The sequence below is a fragment of the Schistocerca nitens genome, chromosome 11, assembly GCF_023898315.1.
Source record: "Schistocerca nitens isolate TAMUIC-IGC-003100 chromosome 11, iqSchNite1.1, whole genome shotgun sequence".
Taxonomy (NCBI): Eukaryota; Metazoa; Arthropoda; class Insecta; order Orthoptera; family Acrididae; genus Schistocerca; species Schistocerca nitens.
The window spans coordinates 27125414-27143265 of record NC_064624.1 but is presented as its reverse complement, the minus strand read 5'-3'; the positions used below and the strand labels follow the sequence as shown (position 1 = coordinate 27143265).

Sequence of the window (17852 nt, the reverse complement as noted above, 5' to 3'; positions counted from 1 at the left end):
TCTGACCACACAAATTTAGTACCCTTCTTCTAACAATTGTCAACCTTTTGGCAGTATGCACACATTCTTCTACGAACTGGTGGTAATAGTTCACAAGTCCAGAGTGACTGCAACTCTTTTACAGATTGTGGTACGGGAAATTCCCATACAGCTCTAATCTTGGTATGTGTTACATCCATCTTTTGATATGTCCTAGGTATGCTATCTATTCCATCAAAAAGTCACACTTTTTCGTACTCACTGTTAACTTCACTGCTTTTAACCTTAGGAATACTTCCCTTAAACACTGCATATACTGTCTGCTGTCACTTCCATAGACAATTATTGCATCAAGATACACAGCATTTGCATGGTTTCAAACTTCTGAGAATTGTGTCCAACAATCTCTGAAATGTTATACAGGTGCATTTTTTAATGAGGATGGCATCCTTCTGATTTGGTAGTGTCCCCATGGTTCCAGAAATGCTGTTTTGTGTCAGTCCTGTGATACAGGCTCTCTCTGGTGATACTCACTCTGCAAATCCATTGTTGAAGAATATTAGGATAGCTCTAAATGATCCATAGTTTCTGTGATGTTTGGGAAACGGTAGGCATCCATTATGGTTTTCTCATTTAGGTGTCTGTAATCAAACCAAACCTATATTTTTGGCACAAATATTCCTGCCCACTGTCGACATCACATTCTTCAAGTATTCCATCTTTCAGCTGTTGATCGATTTACAACTTCAAAATTGGGTGAAAGTTGCTAGCTCTTGTGTATGGTTTGTGGTAGACTGATGACTCATTTCATATTGGTATGCAGTGTTGTGTAATATGCATACCTGATAATGGTCCTTTTGGAAAAAATAAACCATTGAATTCCAAAAGTAGTTTTGTCATCTGTTTGCTCTTGCTTCCCTCTAGATGCTTCACTTTTGCTCCTCATACAGTTTCAGTGATGTCTGGCAATTCTCTGTGGCTGACACCCCGTGTGTTCCATTCTTCTTCCTCCAAGATATTCATATTGGTGATTAACAACTGGTGTGTTAATCATGTGCCCTCTGTGCTGAAATGGTACGTAGAAATAGGTATGGGCATGATATGTCTGTTAAATAAACAACCCACCTGATCTAATACTTAATTCTCTTCTAATGGTTACATCACACACAAAATTCCTGCCGGCAAGCTGGACTCAACACTGACCCAAAGAAATTTCCCAGTACCCTTAGATACATAATCATGCGAATTGAGTCTTAGTATAGTTTTCATGCTTTAATTGGTTCATCTTTTGCAATAGACTCTTCTTGCCACCTCTCTACCATGACTTAACCTAACTGAAGCATTTTTCTGCCATGTTCCACCCTATGTAGCTGGAAGTTGAGTATGGCACAATGCTGATAAGGAAATCTAATCCAGAATCATGTTGTACCCCTCAATTGAATGTGACACAATTTCTAATCATTGTTTAAATTAAGCCGTATTCAGGTGGATGCCTGTGTCCACAGTCCTAATGGTGTGATGATGTCCTTATTCCCACTCCATGCAGTCTGTACTGTGGTGGGTCCAATTGCGTACATTTCACCAGATGGTGACTGAAACATTCTCCCCTGTGTCCAATGATATCATGGAATAATTTTTGTTCCTATTCTTCTTATCCCATACAGATCTTATGGCATCCACATCTGCATACAATTTTGTATCTAGTCTTACTGGGAAGACCATAGGTGGACCAGGGGTCCCAGCTATTGTTCAATACCTTATTTCTACCTGCTCCTCTACTTTTAAAACTGTTACTTCTTCTTTCTTTATTCACATCACCCTGAGGCTGGCAACACTTCGTCCTTGCATGGCCTGTTTGTCCAAACTTGAAATGTTTTATATTAGCTGCAAACAGTGTCCATTTGCCCTGTATTCCAGTAGTACTGCACTGCTGTGCGCAAATCTGTCAGACACCCTGTCCACACACATTCTGACATTTCTGCATGCAGCCCTCTTAAAAAAGCTTTGAAGACCCTCTGCTATGCTTCTTGCAAAATAATGTCATTAACTTCAGCATCCTGCCCCAATGCACAGGTATGTCCATTGATTTTCGTTATCCTATCTGCAAATTCTTCCACAGTTTCTTTATTTCTCTTAGTTATTACTGCGAATTGTTCCCTATAGTGTCTGGCACTATTTTGATCCATATATCTTAGAATTAACCCTTCTTTAAATTCTTTGAATATTGTGGCCCCCTTCACAGCTCCTGTATACCCTAAATATGTTTTTACTTCCTTTGTTAGTATCAGTTTTGTAACAGTCAATAATACTTCATTAGACCAACCATGCATCTGAGGCAGATATTGAAGGTGAATACATGCTCATTGTCAGTTGTTTTACCAGGAAAAGGACCAATTAAACTTTTGTCTGGCAAATTTACACTGTGTTGAATGATCGTGATCCTGTCAACCCACAAAGTTCCGTATTTTCTGCTGGTAATTCTGTTACCTTCTCGAACAATATGCATACTACTTCTGATTGTGGTACAACTTGTGTCTCTGGTTCTACTCAAGCTTTGTCCTTGACCACACTCATTTTGAGAACTAACATTCACAAGACAAGAAGACAAAATACATTAACTTAATTCTTACATGTAATTATGAGCCATATTGTCTCCCAGCACTGCCTAGCCGTATGGCCCAAATGATTACATGTGTAACATTTTCCTAGAAGTGATTTCATACATTGCACTTATGACCCTTGAGGTTACACTGTGCACATCTAACAGTCACTAACTAGTCATACCTTCCATTACCTCTAAGAGTAGAAAAATCCACTGGTTCTCTATTCGCAATAAAATCTACGTTATAAAATTCACGACTGTCAGATGGCTTTTCTATGACCAAAATATAAGGATTTTCTTTTTCTTTAATTCACTGTAACATAGGGTGTAGGTTCAAACATTGCTCTAAGAAGTGATGGCAAAGTTCTGACATCAGTGTTGCATGAGCCTTGGATTGTCACATGTGGAGGGTGAAATGAGGTGTCAGGGCGACAGTAGATATGTTTAATTACTTTCTTTTTTCCAGCCCTCAGCTGTAGTAAATCAGGAACAGCTTGGTAGAGGCTTCCAGTTGCTTCTTAAGTGAAATAGTAGGCATCTGTCATTGCTGACAGTTCAAGGAGCAAGGCTGAATATGGGGTAACTCAGTGTTGCTGTCAGCAGTCACTCTGGCTGCGACAGCAATGCAGCTGATGATGGCCTTAAACTTCCTCCAGTGAGCAGCCAGCTCCCTCGTGCCTCACAGCAGGCTACCATGTGTAGTGGTCAAACGGCAGACCCCATAGTGCATTCTAGGATGTCACTCTGGGTGTCACAGGCTTGTGGGTGTTTTTCGCTCTGATATTGAGACAAGAATCATTTAGTACACAAATAGCTGAATGTTTATTCGTTCCAGACTATGTTCATTTAGGGTTTCAGGCAAATACTTTAAACATGACTGGTGGCAGGTGAGGAAAGGCTCCTGACCTTCTGTTAATGCACTCCAGCGTTGGCTGTTGCTATATCACGCCCAACTGACTTAGCTTCACAACACCAGTTGGTTGTGTATTGCTTTGCAGCATGTAATACTCCCACCCACCTGCAGCTGGCACTGTTGCAGCTCACTTCTGCTCTGGCATATTTTCTGACCAAATTCAGTTGACATGCTACAGACGAAACCCAACAAGGACTTACACCAGAGAGAGCATTGAAAGGACCTACAATCACACCAGTGTGTCACTGGAAAAAAGTTGTTGGCTACTGTAAGAGAAGACATTTTGGTCAAATGTATCAAGAAGTACTGCATAGGTAATGCTCTGGTGGGCAGTGAAGACCATCTCTTATATGAAGAAGACAGTCGTTATGAAGGAGAAGTTCAATTTTGATATTCAGGGGCCTTTAGGTCAGTGCGGTTCTATACACAGGATTGTTGTTAGCCTGGCTTTGCAATCTAAAATTACAAATTGTAAAAATGTTACTTTTTAAAAAGTGCTTAAGTATGAATGTGTACCCTATAGCCTGCAGCATCTTATAGTCTGTAAAATATACTGAGGACCCTCACTGATCGTAATTATCCTCCCAGCCTTGTACAAAAGTAAATATATCATGCTTTATCTTTCCAGTCTCACATTGTATGGCCATAGAGGATCATTCCCCATGTAAGTACCACCCGGGACTGGAGCAACTGAATTACATTCTCCACCAGGGTTTTGACTACCCCTCGTCTTGCCCTGAAGCGAGAAATGTTCTGCCCACTATCCTTCCCACACCCCCCACAGTGGTATTCCACCATCCACGAAACCTACACAATCTACTCACCCATCCCTACACAACCCCTGCTTCCAACCCCGTACCTCATGGCTCATACCCCTGTAATAGACTAAATAGATGCAAGACCTGTCCCATACATACTCCCACCACCATCACAAACATCACCTATCCCAAGACAGGGCTATCTGTGAAACTAGTCATGTGATCTACAAGCTAAGCTGCAACCACTGTGCTACATTCTATGTGAGCATGACACCCGACAAGCCATCTGTCTGCATGAATGGCCAGCGAAAAAAGTGGACCACCTGGTTGCTGAGAATGCTGCTATTCATGACATCCTTTGTTTCAGTGACTGCTTCAAAGTCTGTGCCATATGGATCCTTCACACCAACACCAGCTTTTCTGAATTGTGCAGGGAGAACTTCCCCTACATTCACGTAACCCTCTTGCCCTAAACCTTCATTAGTAATTGTCTTCACCCATTCAGCCTCCTGTTCCATTCCAGCACCATGCAGCCCTCATCATTCCACCATTGCACCCAGTCTTTTCACTTCTCTCCTTTGCTGGTGCCCCCCTTCCCACCTCTCCCCTGCCCACTGTCTAATTGCCTGACAGCACGTAGCTGCCCTACCCTCTTTCCACCTCATCCTTGCATGCTCCCCAGCAGCACTGCACTGTAAGTCACCCCTACCCAACTATCCCTCCCCACTCCAGCCTCCTCGTTACCCCTGACCAGTCACCACTCTCATCATGCAGTGGTGCTGCTGCTCACAGTGTGGCTAAAGTTGCCGAGACCGCAGTCATGTGTGTGTGTGTATGTCATCTAATTTTGACGAAAGGCTTATGGGCCAAAAGTTTTATTTGTCACACTCTTTTTGTTGTTCCTATCTGCAACTTAGCATCTCTGCAATATGACAAATGTCAACTTTGCTTCCCCCTGCAGGTCTGGGGGTTAGAATAGGCTTAAGGTATCCCTGCCTGTCATAAGACGTGACTAAAAGGAGTCTCTCACTCTTTGACCCTATAACTTCAGGTCCCATTTTATGGTTTGACCTGCCACTTTCCAAATTCTACAGAAGTGCAGGCCATATGGGGAAGGATGCCTTACGTGGTGCATGAGTTATCCATAGTTCCCCTAGATGGGATGTCCTGAGCCTATTGTCTTGGTTTTGCATCTCCACCTGCAATTCAACTATTTGGATGAGCACACTTTGCGGGGTATGTCATCTTCTTCCATTTTCTCCTTTACTCTTTCACCCTCATGGCAGTTTGGATTTCTCTGCACCCAATATCCAGCACGGTAGCCAGTACATTGTGGTGGGGCAATCATGTACCCATTTGGTGGTAGTCCCCTGACAACACAGGGATCGCACTGCTGATGCCTGAGCTGTAGACTCCCCATGTATGCCAAGGAGTAGATGCCTGTCTTCCTGGGGCATCAGGACTCCTGGCAATGGCCAGCATGCCATGTGGCCTTTGCTGTCGCTGGGTGGCACCCGTGGGGAGAGCCCATGATCGGAATGGGTGGCATCAGGGCAGATGACCCACAATGAAGTGGACTAAGTCATCCCTTACTGGTGACTGTAAGACACCAGCTGTCTCCAAGAAGGCAAGATCGAGTACAAAGCTGACAGATATGATCCTAAATCTTTTCCCTCCCTTGCTACACCATGGGAGAAACATAAGGCTACAGAAAGAAGATAGCCATATTCACCTCGGTATTTAGTCTGTAGCAGAATGGACAGGGACTCTTTCTACCCATGAAGCCTCAGTTTTTTAATATCTTGAGGATAAGTTTGAGGAAGTGGCAGCACTGTCCAAGATGAGAAGCAGTGCAGTCTCGATTCAGACAGCATCTCCAGCCCAATCCCAGGCATTACTCATTTGTGACCGTCTGGGCGATAATCCTGTTTCTGTCACTCCCCATAAAATCCTCAACATGTCCAGGGGATTATTTTGCATTGTGACCTCCTCTTTCAGTCTGACAAGCTCTGTGCCAATGTAGAATGGTAGGGTGTTTTTTTCATCTGGCGCATTTACAGGGGACCCAAAGACAACAGGGTCACTACTGGTGCTTTCATCTTGGCCTTTGAGGATGATTCATTGCCTGAGAAGGTCAACGTGATGATTTACCACTGTGATGTTAAACCAAATGTTCCTCCCCATATGCGGTGCTCTATGTGCTGGAAATTAGGGCACATGTCTTCTCGCTGCACTTCCAATGCCACATGTGTACTGTGGATGTCCACTGCATCCAGATACTCCCTGTGTGCCCCTTCTCACTTGTATCAGCTATGGGAAGCAGCACTCCCCTGGCTTGCCAGACTGCACAGTACTCCAAAAGGAGCGGAAAATCATGAAGTACAAGACCCTGGACAGATTGACTTACCAAGAGGCTGAATGTAAATTTGAACGATTACAACCCATATGGTTGACGTCAACATATGTTGCAGCTACATACCATCGCCATCACAAGTACCTAGTTTAGGAGCAAGCCCCCCCCCCCCTCCTCCCCAAATGCAGGGGACATCAGTCCCCACCCACCAGCCAGAGAAGCAACAGCCTCCTCTGGCTCATCTCGTGTGGAAGCAGTCGCTTGGGATTCTCTCTCCCAAGGTCTCCACTAATGCTACAGCGGACACTCGCCAGTGGCTAAAGGAGCCAAAAGCTGCTGGTCAAAGAGCTGCACAGTCTTCCTCCATGCCTGAAGCTACTTCAGAGAAGTCCTCCCAGCAAACCCCTAAAGAGAAGTGAGAGGGCAAACAAAAAAAAAAGAAGTCTGCTAAGAAAAAGAAACCTCAGGTGGCCTCAACACCACTACTAGCTACCAGATCTATACCTGTGGATGAGGTGGAAATCTCAGCATCTACTGAGCACCTGGATCTCACTTGATGCCTCATCCACAATAGGAACGGATACAAATACTCAATCGGTGGCAGCAGGTGATGCTGAAGTGTAACCTGCCTCCTTGCATGCTTCATGCCTTCCCAGCCTCACAATAACCTCATCCTCCAGTGGAACAGCAGCGGCTTTTTCCACCACCTGGCTGAGCTACAGCAACTGTTTAGGTTTACACCTGCTTTCTGCATTGCCCTCCAGGAAATCTGGTTCCTGGCAATGCGGACCCCTGACCTTCATAGCTATAGGGGATATTACAAGAACTGTAGCAACTATAATAGTGCGTCAGGTGGAGTTCTTGTCTATGGCCTGGACTCAGTATGCAGTTAACCTGTGCCCCCTTCAAACCACTCTTGAAATTGTGGCTGCCAGGATAAGGACAAAGCAGGAAATAACTGCCTGCAACATATATCATCATCCGGATGGTGCAGTACCCCTGAAAGCATTGGCTACACTGATTCATCAACTCCCTAAATCTTTTCTACTTATGGGAGATTTTATCGTCCATAACCCCTTGTGGGGTGGCACTATGCTTACTGGTCAAGTTAGAGATGTCGAAACTCGACCTCTGCCTCTTAAATACTAGGGGCCCCCACACGTTTCAGTGTGGCTCATGGCACTTACTCGGCCATTGCTTTATCCCTCTGCATCCCAGGACTTCTCCCATCTGTCCACTGGAGAGCCCATGATGCCTTGTGTGGTAGTGGCCACTTCCCCATCTTCCTGTCACTCCCCCAGCACCATTCCCCCCAGATGTCTACCAAGATGGTCTTTAAACAATGCAGACTGGAAGCTTTCACCTCTGCTGTCACCATTGAAACTCCATCACATGGTACCATCAATGTGGTAGTTGAGCAGGTCACTAGAACGATCGTTTCTGTGACAGAATTAACGATCCCTTGTTCTTTATAGTGCTCCAGCGAAAACCTTGGTGGTCGCCAGAAATCGTTGAGGCCATTAAAGAGCATCGACAAGCTCTACAGTGACGTAAGTGACACTCTTCCCTAGCATAGTTAATAGCTTTGGAAGGGCTCATGCTCGCATTCTCCAGCTTATAAAAACACGGAAACAGGCATGTTGGGAGAGGTACGTCTCGACCATTGGTGCCATACGTCACCTTCCTAAGTCTGGAAGAAGATCGGTCATGTATGTGCGTACCAGACCACGACAAGTGCTACTGGCACTAACATCAATTGTGTGTTATCTACCGACACAAAGGCAATTGCTGAGCACTACTGTTGAGCCTCTGCACCCTCAAATGGCAGATGGAAAGGAAAGCACTCTAGTTCACTGAATGTCACATTGAACCCTATAATGCTCCATTTACAGAGTGGGAGTTCCTCAGCGCCCTTGCACATTGCCCTGACACAGCTCCTAGGCCAGATCAGATCCACAGTCAGATGATCAAACATCTATTGTTTGACTAAAAGCACCATCTCATTATCATCTTCAACTGGATCTGGTGCGATGGCGTCTTTCCATAGCAATGGTGGGAGAGCACCATTATTCCAGTGCTCAAACCCGGTAAAAACCCACTTGATGTGGGTAGCTATTGGCCCATCAGCATCACCAACGTTCTTTTTAAGCTGTTAGAATGTATGGTAAGTCGACAGTTGTGTTGGGTCCTGGAGTCATGTGGCCTACTGGCTCCATGCCAGGGCAGTTTCCGCCAGGGTCACTCTACCATTGATAATCTAGTTTCCCTTGAGTCTGCCGTCTGAACAGCCTTTTCCAGATGCTAACACCTGGTTTATACAAGGGCGATGTACTTGAGGACAGTATTATGGAAATGGAAGAGGATGTAGATGAAGATGAAATGGGAGATAAGATACTGCGTGAAGAGTTTGACAGAGCACTGAAAGACCTGAGTCGAAACAAGGCCCCGGGAGTAGACAACATTCCATTAGAACTACTGATGGCCTTGGGAGAGCCAGTCATGAGAAAACTCTACCACCTGGTGAGCAAGATGTATGAGACAGGCGAAATACCCACAGACTTCAAGAAGAATATAATAATTCCAATACCAAAGAAAGAAGGTGTTGACAGATGTGAAAATTACCGAACTATCAGTTTAATAAGTCACAGCTGCAAAATACTAACGCGAATTCTTTACAGACGAATGGAAAAACTGGTAGAAGCCGACCTCGGGGAAGATCAGTTTGGATTCCGTAGATATGTTGGAACACGTGAGGCAATACTGACCTTACGACTTATCTTAGAAGAAAGATTAAGAAAAGACAAACCTACATTTCTAGCATTTGTAGACTTAGAGAAAGCTTTTGACAATGTTAACTGGAATACTCTCTTTCAAATTCTGAAGGTGGCAGGGGTAAAATACAGGGAGCGAAAGGCTATTTACAATTTGTACAGAAACCAGATGGCAGTTATAAGAGTCGAGGGGCATGAAAGGGAAGCAGTGGTTGGGAAAGGAGTGAGACAGGGTTGTAACCTCTCCCCGTTGTTATTCAATCTGTATATTGAGCAAGCAGTAAAGGAAACAAAAGAAAAATTCGGAGTAGGTATTAAAATCCATGGAGAAGAAGTAAAAACTTTGAGGTTCGCCGATGACGTAATTCTGTCAGAGACAGCAAAGGACTTGGAAGAGCAGTTGAACGGAATGGACAGTGTCTTGAAAGGAGGATATAAGATGAACATCAACAAGAGCAAAACGAGGATAATGGAATGTAGTCAAATTAAATCGGGTGATGCTGAGGGGATTAGATTAGGAAATGAGACACTTAAAATAGTAAAGGACTTTTGCTATCTGGGGAGTGAAATAACTGATGATGGTCGAAGTAGAGAGGATATAAAATGTAGACTGGCAATGGCAAGGAAATCGTTTCTGAAGAAGAGAAATTTGTTAACATCGAGTATAGATTTAAGTGTCAGGAAGTCGTTTCTGAAAGTATTTGTATGGAGTGTAGCCATGTATGGAAGTGAAACATGGACGATAACGAGTTTGGACAAGAAGAGAATAGAAGCTTTCGAAATGTGGTGCTACAGAAGAATGCTGAAGATAAGGTGGGTAGATCACGTAACTAATGAGGAGGTATAGAATAGGATTGGGGAGAAGAGAAGTTTGTGGCATAACTTTACTAGAAGAAGGGATCGGTTGGTAGGACATGTTTTGAGGCATCAAGGGATCACAAATTTAGCATTGGAGGGCAGCGTGGAGGGTAAAAATTGTAGAGGGAGACCAAGAGATCAATACACTAAGCAGATTCAGAAGGATGTAGGTTGCAGTAGGTACTGGGAGATGAAGAAGCTTGCACAGGATAGAGTAGCATGGAGAGCTGCATCAAACCAGTCTCAGGACTGAAGACCACAACAACAACAACACCTGGTTGCCGTCTTTTTTGATTTATGAAAAGCTTAAGACACGACCTGGCGAAATCATATCATTGCCACATTATCTGAGTGGGGTCTCCAGAGCCCATGCCAGATTTTTATGCAAAATCTCCTATCGCTCTGTACTGTCCGTGTCCAAGTTGGGGCCTCCCATAGTTTGCCCCAAATTCAGGAGAATGGGGTCCTGCAGGGCTCTGTATTGAGTGTATCTCTATTTTTAGTGGCCATTAACTGCCTTGCAGCAACTGTCAGGCCATCGGTCTCACCTTCTCTGTACGCAGAAGACTTATGTATTTCATGCAGCTCCTCCAGTACTGGTGTTGCTGAGCAGTGCCTACAGGGAACCATTCACAAGGTGCAGTCATGGGGTCTAGCCCACAGGTTCTGGTTTTCAGCTGCGAAGTTGTGTGTAACGCCCTTCTGTCGGTGTCGTACCATTCATCCGGAGCCAGAACTTTACCTTAAGGATGATCCACTCACTGTAATGGAGACATATCAATTCTTACGACTGGATTTCAGCACGTGATTGACGTGGCTTTCTCATCTTGGTCAGCTGAAGTGGAACTGCTGGCAGCACTTCAATGTCCTCTGGTGCCTGAGCAACACCAACTGGGGTGCAGATCGCACTAAGCTGCTGCAGCTCTATAGAGCCCTTGTTCAATCTCGTTTTGACTATGGGAAACTGGTTTATTGTTTGGTGGCACCCTCAGCGATATGTTTACTCTACCCAGATGACGCAACAGGAGGTTTCAGGACGAGTCCAGTGACCAGGTCGGAGTCCCTCCATTGAAGGTTAGACATGCACAACTGCTCGCCAGGTATGTTGCACACATTCATAGTTCTCCAGAGCATCCACATTACCATCTCCTTATCCCATACACGGTATTTCATCTCCTGCATCGGAGGCCCAGGTCAGGGCTTATGACTGCAGTTCGCAACTGATCTTGTCTGTCTGAGGTGGAGTCCTTGCTTTTGCCACGTATGCTCAAGATCCATTCATGTGCACCTCCATGGTGTACACTGAAGCTGAAGCTTTGCCTGGACCATTCACAGGGTGCTAATGGATGAGTTAACTCTGCAGCTCTCGGCTGTCGCTTCCTCTCGATTCTTGACAAGTACCGGGACCGTGAAGTGGTTTACTCGGACTGCTCCATGGGTGATGGTCACATTGTCTTTGCATATGTTCATGGAGAACATACAGAACAGCACTCCTTGTCAGACGGCTGCAGTGTTTGGACTGCAAGGCTGGCAGCCATTTCTCGTGCTCTTGAGCACATCCAATGTGCCATAGCAAGTCGTTTCTTCTCTGTGCTGACTCCTTGAGCAGCCTACAAGCTACCTGCACCATCGATTGGTAGCGACCATCCAAGAATCCATCTATGCCCTGGAACGGTCCAGTCATTCCGTGTTGTTTGTGTGGACCCCAGGCCACTGTTGTTTGTGTGGACCCCAGGCCACATTGGAACCCCAGGAAGTGAACTTTCTGATAGGCTGGTCAAACGGGCTAAACGGAAACCACTTATGGAGGTCGGCATCCCTGTAACTGACCTGTGATCATTATTACACCACAAGGTTTTTCAGGTTTGGGAGACTGAATGGCATAATCTCAGTATGCACAACAAACTCTGCGCCCTTAAGGAGACTACAAATGTGTAAAAGACTCCATGCAAGCCTGTCGCAGGGACTCTGTGGTTCTCTGCTGGCTCCACATTGGCCATACATGCCCTAAATCGCTCCAGGCAAATGCTGGGATGGTTCCTTTGAAAGGGCACGGCCGACTTCCTTCCCTAATCCCTTGAGACTGATAACCTTGCTGTCTGGTCTCCTCCTCCAAAACAAACAAAACCAAACAAATGCCGGCCATACATGGCTAACACATGGCTACTTCCTCTGTCGTGAGGACCCACGTTGGTGTCACTGTTGCTCACATATGACTGTCATCCACATCTTGCTGGACTGCTGACTTTTAACCACTCTACGGCAGACTTTTAACCTTCCTAGAACCCCACCTTCGGTGTTGGGTAACAATGTTTCAAACCGCAGATTTAATTTTAGGTTTTATTTGTGAGGGGGTTTCGTCATACAATCCAAGGGTGGGCATTTAGCCTTCTCTCTGTGGTCGCCACCCTCCCTGCATTGTAACTCTGTCGCACTTTCTTTGCATTTGTTTGTCTTCGTTGTCATCTTTTCCCTACATGTGCTCTTCTCGCCTTGTCTTTTTGTGGTGGACGTTTTAATATGTTGCAGAGTGGCTGGCTCATCCTCATTTATTATTGTGATCAGCCAGCCCAGACTATATGCTCTATGGTTTTAAAACCTTCTTTTGCTTTTCTTTGTGGCGTATTTTTTCCCCATTTTTTGTTCATTCCATTCATTTTCTTTTTAGGTGTGCTGGTGAGTGTTTTCGTACCTTGAGCCTTGCTTCCGTCAGGAAAAAATGGTCTGATGACCCTGTAGTTTGGTCCCTTTATACTCAAAACCAACCACCTGATCAAGTTTGCTCTTTATAATATTGTTACATTCCTTCCTGGATTTTCCATTACTTGTTGTTGATCCAACATAGAATTATGGGACAAATTTCAAAGACCATGAATAAAACTAACTGCAGTTCTGTCTTTATCAGTGATGAAAAAGTAGAAAACACACTGCTATATTATTGAAAGAGAATGTGGAGTATGATAATTCAGTTGAATATTGGGTAGTAGTATTGACAGCATGATTCAGGACCATGTGTGCAACACAGAAGTGTGTTCAAAAGAAGGATTCTAGGACATAAATATGTAAATTAAGTTAAGGCCGTACAGAGAATACCATGCCTTGATGCACAATGAAAAGGCAATTTACTCGATAAACTCTACGTAAATAGGTGTGCCAGTCAGACGAAAGGAAGGTAAGGCAGACAGTACTTCATTGAAACAAGCTGCTTTCAAATATGAAGTCCAGTCAAAGAAAGTGTGTCAAAAAACATTGCTTCACATATTTTGCATCACCCAGCAATGAAAACTCTCTCTTCAACGTAAACTGGAAAGTGGAGTGACCACTCCTGAAGATGGTTGAGGAAAATATTTGTGTAGGCCACATGTCATATCAAATGATGACAGGTCCCTGATTCAAGAACTCAGTTTGAGTTTCTCGAAGTAAGAATAAATCTTCGAAAGAATGTCTGTACCACAATCTCAATCTGTGCAGAAATTAATGATTCTTTATGATATCAGCTTCAGATGAGATACAAATGCACAACATAGAACTTAGTCAGTTGTTATGCAAAAGCAGACTGAGCATACAAACTGCTAAAAAATAACACAGAAATGGCTACAAAGGAACAATATATATGTTACATGCGTGGACGTACAACACGTTCTACTTTGTCATAAATTGGCACATTCCATGGTATTCTGCTAGAGACAGTTGCCGTCATATAATATCATGGTTCATGACTTTGGTACTTAACTAACACGGTAAATTTAGGGGATGGATCTGGTGCAAGGTGTCGTTCAGCCAAAATAGTTTCCTGTCTGATTGAATTTGTGATGCTTGAAAAAGGTATGGGACACAAACTAATTATATGGTCTGACCACCATGTTGGGCAGAACGATAACTGGAGAATTTTAGCATTTTATTCCTATCTGGTCAACTGCAAGTACTGTGTGGAAATACATAAAACGTTTTTATGTTAGAGTGATAGTTTCCTGCCTTGTGACAGGAACTTTGCAGTGATTGAGGAAAGAAAGTGTCAAAAGTTATGGCTCCTTTAGAATGGAAGCATGTCATTGCTTAGGCCACTGTAGTACCTTCGAAGTTGACCATACAGGAGATGATGGAAGACAAGGGCATCGGATCTGTTGAGCTGGTTCTCAAAATGCCACCTACTTTGAAAATTACTGCTGTGCTTTGGTTGAAGCTATGCAGTGATGATCCTCAAGGCATAAGCGGTTTCATCCATGTGAAAGATATTGTATTGTGAAACATGTTTTTGAACATGAAGTAGAAGAAATTCTGTTGCATTTTGGTTTTTGGTTGCTCTACAATGGGGTACTGAAACTTGTAAGGAGAAGAAAGGCAATCTATTGGATGTGACGAAATACAGGGAATCAAAATCCAGGCATTTTATGAAAACATTCAGTGTGCCAACTGAGTGTAATGTGCCAGCTTTCGGCTCAACTTCATAACAAACTCATGTTCTATTACTTATTTAAGACCAAAGCAATCAGTTTACTATAAATATTAGTTTGTATCTTGATATAATTTTTTTATTTAAAACTTTGAGACTCTAGGCAACCTTACAGTTCTAGTGGAGTGTGATATACAGCAATGCTGTATATCAGTTGCTATACACTGTTTTTCCATTTTAATAGTTATGTATTTTCTAAAACCTATCCTTAGTGCAATTTTAAAAAGCACAACCAACGATTTTCAACAGTCTGCATCTGCAAACAATAAATATCTGCTATTACATTTTTATTAACGGTTTTTGTCGATTTCCTAAAAACTTGGAAATATACCATACAGCGTTATTCATGCACATGCTTCATTTTGCTATGATTATGTGCATCTATCAGGTGACACTAATTGAGAATATGATTGATTGGTACCTTCTTCCAGCCACTAGGAAACTTCCATGGGCTCAGAGATGTTTGATATGCTGCTGTTAGAGAAGGAACAAGTTTAGTGTAATATGAGTGGTATTGTACAGCCATCTCATATTGCCCGGGTGCCTTTTCTCTATTAAGTGAGTACACAGTATTAAATCAACATAAATTGATCATCTCAGAATCTGTCATTATGATGTTTATGCCGGTACTGAAAGGAGGAACTCCATTATGATATTCCACAATGAAATAGATTTGAAAGAGGTAATTGAATATTTAGCCTTGCGTCTGTTATCTTCAGTTTGTGTGCCAATAGGGCAACTGATAGTGATTTCAGTCCAGCTACTGACACTGTGTGCTGATTGCTTACTGTGAAAATTCAATCAAGATGTGTAATGTTAATGCTTTGAAATTGGTCCTATGATGTACTGAGTTTCAGGGTAGTGAACAGAGCTGATTTCAGAATGTCTCTCTACAGTCCCATGCATGGGTCAAGGCCATCTACCACTGAGTATCTACCCTGTTAAAACCACCGGCTGCCTGTCAGTCAAGCAACATCTAAAAGTATGAAGTTAGGCATATATTTTAATAGTTAATGTATTCTTAAAGAAGTTGTTTAAACGAATTTAAATGCAGTGACAACTAAATAAGGAAATGTAAACACAGTGACAAAGTTAAGTTGGATGGTGTACTGTCAATGTAAGACACAAAAATAGAAATGGCCATCCTTAAAATCATTAAATTGAATTATATAGGATCACATAGCAAGGTTGAACACTTCAGATTGAAGATAATGCAGTTCAATTATGTGAATAATTATGAATATTTGACAGTTCCGATTTCACAGTAGCTTATGTAACTGGGGAATCTAAGTCCAGCTGGGTGTTAATCATCAGTGATGCTGTGTCACTGTCAATCAAAGTTAAGTACAAAACAGAACTATCAGTTGCGCAAAGTGAAAGTTTGTCAGTCACAATAACATACAACAATTTAATGTAATGAGAAAATGCCAAAATCCTCATGTATTGCTCAAAATCTTATCATCCATACAATTTTAGAGAGCTGAAATGACACAACTGGTTGGCTGCCCAGAGACTTCGGTTCAATTACTGTCAAAACCTATGCAGACTTAACAGTAACAGTTCACTGGCCCAGACTATGTGAGAAACACACATACATTACCAAAGACTATGAGGCACAGCAGAACTGTTTATTTAAAACATCAAGAAACCATACCATACTAGTCATTTTCAAAACATCTTACAAAACTTAATTAAAATAAGTGATTGAAAGTACATTGTTCTTATTGAAACTAATAAACTTGAAATAAACACCTTCCCATACTGGTCACTTTGGAAGCTTACCAAAAATTCTAAGATAAATATTAACATTAAGTATCAGTGAAAACATGATAACCAGCCATCATATGCAACTGTTAAAATAAGTCAATACAAGGAAATATTACTATAGAAACGAGTTTGTCATATCAGATGAGATCATAATTTCCCGCTCATTTACATAGTGCTTTAAGGTACTATGTAGCACATACAACCGAGCGAGGTGGCGCAGTGGTTAGCACACTGGACTCGCATTCGGGAGGACGACGGTTCAATCCCGTCTCCGGCCATCCTGATTTAGGTTTTCCGTGATTTCCCTAAATCGCTTCAGGCAAATGCCGGGATGGTTCCTTTGAAAGGGCACGGCCGACTTCCTTCCCCATCCTTCCCTCACCCGAGCTTGCGCTCCGTCTCTAATGACCTCGTTGTCGACGGGACGTTAAACACTAATCTCCTCCTCCTCCTCCTAGCACATACCAAATTCGAAGTACAACCAATTGAACTGGACCCATCTTGATCACACTGCATAATAGTTAATTTGTCAAAAATACCTGAACACAAATTCACTAAGGATGATGGATTTAATTTGATTTTGGCAGAGAAGCTAAGACAGCTTTGGTCTAACCTGGCACCGAAACAGTTTATTGTGCAGTATTGCTCACTGTATATCTAGTAAAGCCAACCAGTGCCCTTAGATAGTGCAAGGAGTCTCTCTACCCATTATTTGTTAGACACAATTTCTTCACTTCTAGTTGCACTGAAAATTCTGTCTCTTTGCTCTCCAATGTCATGCATTGGAAGATTAGGTGTGATGCAGTTTCTTCACTCTCATCACAGATGCTACATTTATGGTCTTCTTCCATTATACCCATTGTATGTAGGTGTTTTTTTTAAAAATTCACATGACTGGTCATCAGTCCAAACATGAGTTTAATCTCTTTCCTCTTCGAGCCCAGGGTTACAGAGCATCTTTTAAAGCGCAACTTTGGCATCGTTACCTTACCATGTTTTTGCTTATAGACCTTGGTCTAGTATTCTATGTGCTTCTTCTAAGCCAGTTCCATAGTTCGTTTGATCATAGCATTGGTGATTATCAGAACAGGTACTGGTCCACTGAATGGAGTCTTTGCCCCCATCTTGGCCAATCTGTCAGCTTCTTTATTGCCACTGATCCCTGAGTGACCAAGGACCCATATTAAGTTTCCGCTATTGAATCCCGTAACTCCACCAAAGCCCTGTGACATTCTGCAATAATAATGTATTGTGCTGCAGGAGCTCCCAATAATTTCAGGGCTACCTTGGTGTCTGAATAGATGTAGATGCTATGGTCCTTGTAGCACCTATATATATTCTCCTCCACACACGCCTTGATTGCAGTAATTTCAGCTTGGAATACCAAGGCCAGTTTTC

General features: G+C 43.0%; 1 protein-coding gene across 11 annotated transcripts in view; it reads left to right on the top strand.

Annotated features, from left to right (window-relative positions):
- Positions 1-17852, top strand: part of LOC126212926 (zinc finger protein 708-like) — a 126914-nt gene that overhangs the window by 63252 nt on the left and 45810 nt on the right. The window contains exon 7 of one of the 11 annotated variants that reach the window (XM_049940440.1): positions 15119-15185. The exons of the other annotated variants lie outside the window; for them this stretch is intronic. Coding sequence (XP_049796397.1) covers positions 15119-15154 — 36 coding nt within the window. The 3' untranslated portion in view covers positions 15155-15185. Of the gene's footprint in view, positions 1-15118; positions 15186-17852 lie in introns of those variants that run through there. 11 annotated transcript variants of the gene reach the window in all.